A 10,000-nucleotide genomic window follows, 5' to 3' on the forward strand; every position below is an offset into this window, starting at 1 on the left:
GTGTGGCAGTAGACACAGATGTTGGTCAACCTTTCTGGAAGAATATTCATAGATTGGCTTCAGAAACACCATGCTCCAGCCCCATCCTGGTTGCCCTGGGCAGTCCTTCCTACTTTCTGGCCTTCGTTCTACTTTCTGACTTTAGTTTCCTCATCTGCAAATTGAGGAGCTGGACTTGGTGATTTCTGATGCAGACAATACTTGAACACAGGTATAAAAAATAAAATCAAGGTCACCCACAGCTCAAATGCATTTACGACGTGCCTGCTCATCAGTGGCCGGAATACTTGTGTATTTGTTTTGAAGGTTCAGGAGGAAGGTTGAGTGCAGATACCCACCAGCACACGGTCAGGGGACAACTTTAGGAAATCAACTCTCTTCCCACCCGTTGGGGTCTTTTGTTTCTGCCACAGTGTGCACTAGGCCAGCTGACCCATGAGTTTCTGGGCAAGTCTCATGTATCAAGTTCCCACCATAATAAAGGGGTGCTGGGATTGTTGATGACCACCACCACATTCAGCTCTTTTGTGTGGGCTCCGGGAATCGAACTTGGGTTATCAGGCTTGTGTGACGAGCGTTTTTTACACACGGAGCCATCTTGCTGGTCCTGGCTGTGAGTCTGTTTTTTGCCTATTACATCTTCTTTGTTTGTTTGAGAGGAGGGGTGTCAAAGGGTTGGGCATGCATGCACCACCCTGCACTGTTGGAGTTAGAGGACACTCTATGGCAGGCAGCTTCCTCAGAAGTTGTGTGTTATAGAGATTGAGCCCGGAGTCATCAGACCCTTGTGGCCCTGTGGCAATTCCTACAGAGATCTACAGTGCTATAGGCAGGGCACACCACCACCTCGTCCGATATCCTATCCCCAGCAGACAGCTAAGGTCCCCAGCACAGAGGACCAGCGCACAGACCCCACAGAGGGACACTGTGAAGCACCACTGTGCCCCTGTGCAGAGACACCAGGGTCACAAAGAGTAAAGAATAGTGAGAGACTTAGGAGTCAATGCAATAAGTCACCCTGGATTGGACCCTATACCAGCAGGAAAGGGTGAGGGAGACCGAGGCTGGGACAATTGCTGAGAACAGGCTGCAGCTGGCTGACCGTACAGAGTTAAGGTTACTGCACGGGGAAGTTCTTTGTGGTTACGTGAGAAGGCAAGAAGCCATGCTGCCTAGCCTCCAGTGGTCTGCGAAAATGGAAGGGAGAGGAGGAGAGGACCAGATGCAAAGAAATGATGAACGTGGACAGACCTGAAGGGGCTCAGAAGCTCTCAGCGTCGCCCCAGTGACATTCTGCGTGTTCAAAGTTCAGCTTCTCCACAGAGCACCCATCTCAGGGGATCAAACCTGTGGGTGTCAAAATTGCTAATGCTTGCCCAGAGTCCTTACGCATCTCTCCGAAGATGTTCCATTAGCTCTGGATGCTTGTAGCACCACCGAGTGTAGCACCCAAGTATGTGAAAGAGACATCACATGGTGCTGTGTAAGAAGAAAAACCCTGCTCAGACCAAGTGATGGCTTCAAATTCTTTTGCCCTCAGTTGAATTTGCCGATTCAGCCCATGAATACTGGTATATAGGAAAGGCAACATTTCAAAAATGTAAAGCAACCAGGTATTCTGATCTGCTGAGCCTTCTGGGTAGGGGTAGGGTTTGTGAAAACTCGGGTAGGGAGACCTCTTCCCTGACTTCCTCCTCATTCAGTGGGTGATGGGTAGGAACAAGAGAAAGACTTTACATGTGTTTGTTTGTTTGTGGAAGAGTCTGGCTAAGGAGGTTAGCCTGGTCTCAAACTCTGGATCCTCTTGCCTCTGCCTCTAAGTACAGAGGTGACAGGTGTGAGCCACTTCACCTGGAAAACATTTATGTGTCTTCCATATGTTTATGTGTGGCTTTTGATGGTAGGGGCAAGTAGGACACACTTTGATGATAAAAGCCCTGGACATCACTGAGGTTAAAATGACCACAGAGAGCATGATACAGACAGAGGCAAGGAGAGGCTCTGGGCGACAGAGAGAGAGAGAGACAGAGACACAGAGAGGCAGAGACACAGAGAGACAGAAACAGAGAGAAAGACAGACTGACACAGAGAGTGAGTTCCATGTGGCTTCCTGGAGACAGGATAGAGCTAGTGGCACCTGCAGCAAGCAGTGCTTTATGTGACAGACACCTGCACCCAGGCACCAACATCAGCACCACCATTTAATCATTCCCAGCGAGCAAAACCCTTGGGGTCAGCCCTACGGGATATATATGCCCTATTGGAGTCACCTTCCCTAAGCCAGGGTCTCTGCAGAGTAGGACTGGGCTCCGGTTGTAAGATGGGCCCACGGTCCATGCTGCCAACTTCTACAGAGATGCGCACGTCTCCTCCCCCTCTTCCAGGGGTAATGAGGCTTGGCTTCAGGCCTCATTAAACCCCATTATGTAATCAGCCCCATCCCGGGTATCTTTCTAACCCCAGCAGTTGCCTTTGCGGGGACATGACTGGTGTTCAGCTTCATCGCCTTCACTGCCACCTGCTACCACCGCCCCCTGTCACACCGGGATCTGACTCAGCCTCCAGGTAGGCACGAGGTTGAGCTCTTGGCTGGTGGTCAACTCCTCTGCTTGTTTCCAGGACAAGGGATAGGAACTGTGTCTAGAAGTGATGGCCACAGAGGCTGGAGGGACATCCCAGACTGGGTGTAGCATCTCCCAAGGTATCAACTGAAGGAGAATGATTCCAGCCGCCTCCGTGATGACCATGGCAGGGAAGTCACAGAGTTATAGCCCTTTGTTGCCCTATAGGGCTAGGAGGGCTACAGGCAGTTAACATGGAACCCCTCAAACTCTTTGGGAGTGTTAGATCATACCTCAGTTTCGACAGAAGACACTCAGGAAGATGCCAGAAGCCTCCCCACCAGGGTGGCCACCACCTGGGCCCTTCGATGCAGTGCATATTGATCTCGGAGCCCAGGGGTGCGGGTGGAGTAACACATGGGGATGCGGGCGTGCTAACATCTTTCACAAAACCACCTTGTAGTTCTCCACACCAGAAAGAAACCGGAAGCAGGAGGGTAAGGAAGGCGGCCCTGCAGGATGCTTGGCTCCCTCCCTGCTCTCATGACCTTATGACCTTCGGCCAGGTTCTCAACCTCAGCCTCGTTTCTTCACGTCTGAAGAGGGAGATGACAAGCATCTCAGCATTCTAGAAGGTCGCAATACGTAAATGAAATGTGGGGAGGGCTTTCGAACTATCACCGCACAGTGAACACCAACGGCTGTCGGTTTCATCGCCACTGTCAGGGTTTCAAATCACCCCATCCCACGACACACACGAACAGCTCCCCAAATTCCCCTTACTGAGACGCATCACTCTTAGTGCCAGCCCTGACCCTACTTTGCATCCACCCCAGTAGATGAAACACACTCATTTTGAAATAAAGTTTTGGGGGGATTTACAAATAACCTCCTCTATAGCAGCTCTACAAAGAGCCACACATTCATGGCTTGCTGGGCTAAAACTTGGTGTACTGGCTGGGTTTGTGTGTCAACTTGACACAAGCTGGAGTTATCACAGAGGACAGAGCCTCCCTTGAGGAAATGACTCCACGAGATCCAGCTGTAAGGCATTTTCTCAATTAGTGATGGGGGATGGGTAGGGCCCAGCCCATTGTGGGTGGTACCATCCCTGGGCTGGTGGTCCTGGGTTCTATAAGAAAGCAGGCTGAGCAAGCCAGGGGAAGCAAGTCGGTAAGTAACATCCCTCCATGGCCTCTGCATCAGCTCCTGCCTCCGGGTTCCTGCCCTGTGTGAGTTCCAGTCCTGACTTCCTTTGCTGATGAACAGCAATGTGGAAGTGTAAGCTGAATAAACCCTTTCCTCCCCAACTTGCTTCTTGATCATAATGTTTTGTGCAGGAATGGAAACCCTGACTGAGACAACAGGTGTGTGGAGGAGTCCCCTTCAGACATGCCTCAGCAACACAGGAAGGACACAGGCTGTCCCTGACATGCAACTGTTCGCAGGTCTAGTCAGAGGACAGCGGGGGAAACGTGCACACAGCTACTGTGCTTTGGTTCCCAAGAAAAGCTATGCATCAGAAAGCACAAGCCAACTTACGCTTTTCATAAAGTAAGTGTGGGTTCAAAGAGTTTGCCATCTTCAGGCTAATGGGTGTGTTTAGCAAACTAGGACATGATGGGTATAACAGGCTTGGAGATCCTGAGTTAGAGTCCATGAGACAGGTCTGGGTACAACTCCAGCTGCTGAGCTGTGGTGCTTGGTACATTTGCTCCGTCTGATACCTTTCAACTCTTGGTATGATCAACTCACAGTGGACTTATCAGGGTATAAGCCCCTAGTAAGCCAAGGAATGGGAGAATTTGTCACATCTGAGCCAACCTGTGAATATGATCAGTCAGCAAACCTTACTACACCAACTGAAAGTGTCATACCCTCCTTTGTCCTGCTGGTCACCATGACATCAAAGGAGCAGAGTAAGCACTTAGTCAGGCAGAGGACTTTCTGTATCATTACCAGGGATATGAAGAAGGTGTGGCACCCTCCTTGAACTTACACACCAGGACAAGAACAGGTAGTGACTAGTGGAAACCAGTGGGTCCCAGAGACATAGCCCCAAGGACTCTCTGGGATGGGTCTACAGGAATAAGCAGTGATGGGGAAACTGAGGACCATGACAAGCAAGTGGGAACCAGTGCCCAGCATCTGAGTTCTCTCCGACCACAGTGTATTTGAAATGAGTCACATTTGTCTCGAACCTCTTAGTGGATAGCTGGGAAACTGAGACCCACATAGAGCAAGAAAATTCCTGCCTGGGAAATACAGAATGCAAGCTAACATGGGGCTGCATTAGAAGGGAAGCTCCAGGGCAGACCACACACTCCATGAGACTTACTCTCCCAGAGACCAGGGCTGTCTTGTTTCTTCCTGGAAGGTGAGACGACAGCTTCTGTATACAAACACCAGGATTATCCAAAGGGCAGCCATGCTCTGAAGGACTGTCTTTTAGGTCTTGGTCTATACCCCAGGCTAGCCCAGAATTTACTGTATAGCCTGGGCTAGCTTAGAACTTACTAGGTAGCCCAATCTAGCCTAGAACTCACTATGTATCCTGGGCTAGCCTAGAACTTGCTATGTAGCTCAGGCTGGCCTTCAACTCTGAATCCTTCTGCCTCAGACCCTTGAGTGCTGAGATTACAGGCATGCACACCATGCTGCTTATCTCTGAGCTGCCCCTTAACAGTCTTCGCTGTCTCTTACGCCAGGTGGGCAGATAGGCCTGTCTCCCTCTTTGGTGGACACCAGGGGAAAGGGAAACTTTGGGTGAAAAAAAACCACCCAAAGATGCCAGTCTGTGGTTTTCTGAAAATTGATATCTTCACTTTGGCCAGAACATATATGAGAACCACCATCAGCTGTTCAGAAGGGGTCACAGTGACATCACTCAGAGGACACTGAGGCCCCATGACAGATGGCTACAGGAGGCCGCCATCAACTTGATGCCAAGGTAAATTCCAAGCCTCTTAGGGCTGCAGGGAAGTGCCATGAATATGGAGAAGCCGTGAGTCAGTGGCCATAATTAACTATGAGGCAGGACTGCTAGAGAAACAGGCATCACAATTAAGTGCCTACTGTATACAGGCCTAATACAAAGGGACCGCCCACACTATGCATTTGGCAGTTAATGTATAATTGGCCCATTTTACAGATCAGGAAAGTAAACCTCCACTAAGAACCTCTTAGCCCATTAGACTACACTCTTAGCTTTTTGTATACTGCAGTACTCGATGCTAAGACTCCAATTCGGGTACTCCTCTCTGAGAGAGCCCACATTTCTTGCCAGAACAAATGCCTCAACCTACTGTTCTAGTTGTTGGATCTATGGGCCATAGTCCCCTTCCCTTGTCACCATTTGCCAAGCGACACTCTGACTCCCATGCAGGTCCACCACACTTACCACTATCTCTGGGTTCTCAGTGATTTCTCTTGACAAATTAATTAACTGGCCTTCCACTGCTGACATGTCCATCCTCAGGCATTTTAGGGCCTGAGCGGCCCAGTCGCTAGGATAAGCCATGCACCAGAATACTTTCCTATTGATATCTGCATGTGTCTGTTGGGAGAAGACCCTCAGTTGCCCCCTGCAGCGAGACCCATGCACGTTTGTGGGCTGGTCCAAGTTCATCACTGAGGGCCTGAACATAGAGTATGTCAGGCATTACTGAGCCTTCCCAGAGTTGAGAACCATAGATTTCCTCACCAAAGAGAGACCACAGGTTCTCTTCAGCATTCTGTGTGGGTCTTGAAGGGATCCAGTGCACTGGTGTGGGACCACAGCTACCCAGGAGACTACGGCAGGGGGTAGCAGACGTTGTAGAGTGAGTTGAACAATTTAGTGAGACCCCATCTCAGTAGCAGAGTTACTGGCTAACATGGGCAAGGACCTGGGATCCGTGCCTGAGAGGTTGGGGGTTAAGGGGGTAAGGCAGAAGCAGGCTTAGATCTCTGTGAGTTCCAGGCCAGCCTGGTCTACACAAGTTCCGGGACAACCTGGTCTACACAGCAAGTTCCAGGACAGCCAGGGCTGCATCATGAGGACCTCTACACACACACACACACACACACACACGCACACGCACACGCACACGCACACGCACACGCACACACACACACACACACACAGACCACTCTGTGGGGGAAGTAGAGAGGGGGAGTGAGATGAGAAGGAAGGAAGGGAGAGGGGAAAGGAAGAACCAGATTCAAATTCTGGCTCACTCTAGGTAGCTCTGTGACTTTGAGGGTGTTCTCTAGTGTCCCCATTTACACAGTGGAAATGGTCTATCTGCCATGTACCAGAGGCAGCGACTGGCCTGGTGCTCAGTCAACTCCTCTTACTACCCACCAGATCAACAGGATGGCACAGCAGCCTAGGGCAATGCTAAGGAACAGGAGACAGTGCCTATGAAAGCCAGCATCCCACATCCCCTGACCAGCCCATCAGTCAACATGGTCTCCCGGTACAGGAGCAGCCAGGCTCACTTCAGGGCTTCCCTTTGCCCACATCTGCACCTGTTGAGCAGATCATGCCTCTGGGTAAGATCAGAGCTTTCTGGAAACTCAGCCCTTGGCCACCACAAATTCCTACTCGAGTCACAAGCACTAGGTCTCTGGCAGCAATGAATGAACACAGACTGTAAATCCTAGGCTGCACTTAACCTGGCCTGAACCCCTATGCACAGGGGGGGATGCAAAATATATACATGTATGTTGCATGTTGTGTTATGTTATGTTATATGTTATATGTTATGTGTTATATGTTATGTGTTATGTGTTACATGTTAACTCTGGTCAATAACATGTGCACAATGTCATCTAATGTTTCTCCGCTTGGAAAGAGAAACCCCAACACAAGCACTTGCGAGGTGGTAGGGGAGCAAAGAGAGAAAACATGGGCGTTGCCTCTCATGTCCCTGACTTGGCTTTCAGTTGTTATTCCTTCACACCTGTGAACCAAAGAGCAGATACGGAGGCTGTACAACAGCCGGCCATCTCCAAGTGACACTCACGACCCCTTCACAACCATGTAAAGTCCCAGGAGCTGTGCAGGTGGGATGGAGGTGGCAGCCAATGGATGCCCCTTGACCTGTGAGACTCAGAAGCAGGACAGACAGACAGCGCAGACGCCATGCACTCAGTGGGGAGAGGTGTGGCCTCACAGTGAGGGTGCACCCAGGGTCTGGCGACCCCCAGCCAGTGCCGCCAGGGGCCTAGCAGGGACTTACTTGCAGAGAAATTGGCTTCTGTGTGGACGGGCGGGGTGGAGGGCAGGAAGGGCCCGTGGCCCACAAAGAAGGACCGCAGGGAGCGCTCGGACAGGAGCGGGGAACGCTGCTGGGCAGGGATGTTCTCACAGCTGCCCACGCCACTGTGGATCTTGAGGTTCAAGGGTTTGCTCTTCTTCTTGGCTCTACAAAGGAAGCAGAATGAGGAGACAAGAAAATGGATCTGTCTGTGCTGTCTACACAACCAATATAAATGGCGCCCATCTAGCAATAGCCGAGCACCGTCAGACCCGAGCACAGGTTATGTTAGGAGAGGCCAAGCCTGCTGGACGTAACCGAGCATTTCTTAGTCTTCTAGATAGTTCCTGCCAGTAAGCGGTCTTCCTACCACACGATCATGTGGCATTGATTTGAGAGTAACATTAACCTTCTACCAAATAATATTGTTTAGGCGCCATTGTGACAGATGGTTTTATGTCAACTTGACAGGAGCTAGTCATTTGGAAAGAAAGAACCTCAATTAAGAAAATGTCCCTACAAGACTGGCCTATGAGCAAGTCTGTGGTACATTTTCTTCTTTGACAACTGATGGGGGAGAGCCCACCCTCCCATGTGGGTAGCTCCAGCCCTGGACTGGTGGTCGTGGGTTCTACAAAAAGCAGCCTGGGCAAGCCAGGGGGAGCAAGCCAGTAAGAAGCACTCTTCCATGGCCTCTGCATCAGCTCCTGCCTCCAGGTTCCTGCCTGGTTGAGTTCCTGCCCCAGCTTCCCTCCAGGATGAACAGTGCTGTGTAAGTGTGAGCTACAGCAAACCCATTCCTTCCCAGGTTGCTTTTGGTCCTGGTGTTTTAAAACAGCAATAGAGAGTGAAAGCAACAAAGGTAACTATAAAATGTGTATTTTTAATGTTAAAAAGAAATGTAAAGTGAGGGCCTTAGCAGTTATGGGTGGTTGAATGCTGCCATAAATCCAGGACTTAGTAGTGTGGTGGTATACTCCAATAATCCCAGCACTCATGAGGCTGAGGCAGGAGGATGCTGAACTAGAAACCAGCCTCTGTCCTGAATAAGCAACAGAAAAGATAAAAGCATGTCTTCCAGTTGATTTTTTTTTATACTTTTTTTTTCTTCCTGACTCTCTTCCTTGTAAACAGATCACTGGGAGGTAAAGTTATTCAATTTCCAGTGAGATTCCTCACACCGGGATCGAGATGAGACTCCGGCCCCGTGCTGACTGAGCTTTGATGAGAGATAAACGAGGGTATCTCGCAGAACACCAGTGTCTGAGAACCCACCCTTTACCAATCAGGAGGCTGGTAATATTAACAGCACCAGTGGCCACAGGAGCTGTCACCGCGGCTCAGAATTAAGTACAAACTGCACCCCAGACACAAAAATCAAGGACTTTAGGGGTCCCTCATTTAACCATTGAGGCCACCTTAGGCAGGCCATCCCGCTACCATTGTGAAGAGGACAATGGACCAAATAAGATGAGAGAGAATCAAGAAGAAGCGACTCCCAAGACCTCGTCCAGACTTTGTCAAGACTGTCTGTGCCACCCTGAATCTTACAGTGCCACCACCCCAAGGCCAGTCACCCCAGGGGCTGCACCTCCTGTCATTTTGCTGCCTTCCTTGCTTGACAAACTCCTACACATACTTCATGGTCCAGTTCAAAAGTGACCATATTGGTAGCATCCTCTCCTAACTCTCTGAAACAACTCTCTCCATCCTAACACCCAGCTCCCAACCATGGCTTCCGATAGCCATCCTCCCGTATACCCTGGCCCAGTGACTTTCTCACCTTTGACCCTCTGTCTCCACAGTCCAGAGTTCTCGCCTCTGCTCACCCTCTTTGATCTCTGTCTTGATAACTCAGTTCTGGTGTATCTCCTTCAAGATCCCCACTCCCACCAGCCTGAGCTAACAGTTTCTTCTTTTGCTTGTTGTTTCATATCTGTATGGTTATATTTCCCAATTTCCCCGCACACTTATAAACCCCCTGGCAGAACTCAGCTCTTAAGGGTGGTGACACTGGATTTCTCATTGTTCCATCCTTAGCAGTTGGCTTGGCACCCAGCACACAGTAGGTACTACTTCAGTGAGATGCCTCCTGGCACACAGTAGGTGCCGCTTATGTGAGCTACCTGGTACACAGTCGATACCACTTATGTGAGCTGCCTGGCACACAGTGGGTGCTGCTTAAGTGAGTTTTCT

The 10,000-nt window shown here is 50.2% G+C and overlaps 1 protein-coding gene across 1 annotated transcript in view; it reads right to left on the reverse strand.

Moving 5' to 3' along the window:
* The window catches only part of KSR2 (kinase suppressor of ras 2), a gene marked incomplete at both ends in the record, with an annotated part of 327,481 nt that overhangs the window by 134,200 nt on the left and 183,281 nt on the right, over positions 1-10,000 (reverse strand). The window contains one exon of the mRNA XM_080941337.1: positions 7,787-7,971. Coding sequence (XP_080797463.1) covers positions 7,787-7,971 — 185 coding nt within the window. The remainder of the gene's footprint in view (positions 1-7,786; positions 7,972-10,000) is intronic.

This window comes from Micromys minutus (genome assembly GCF_963924665.1).
Source record: "Micromys minutus genome assembly, chromosome: 29".
Classification (NCBI taxonomy): Eukaryota; Metazoa; Chordata; class Mammalia; order Rodentia; family Muridae; genus Micromys; species Micromys minutus.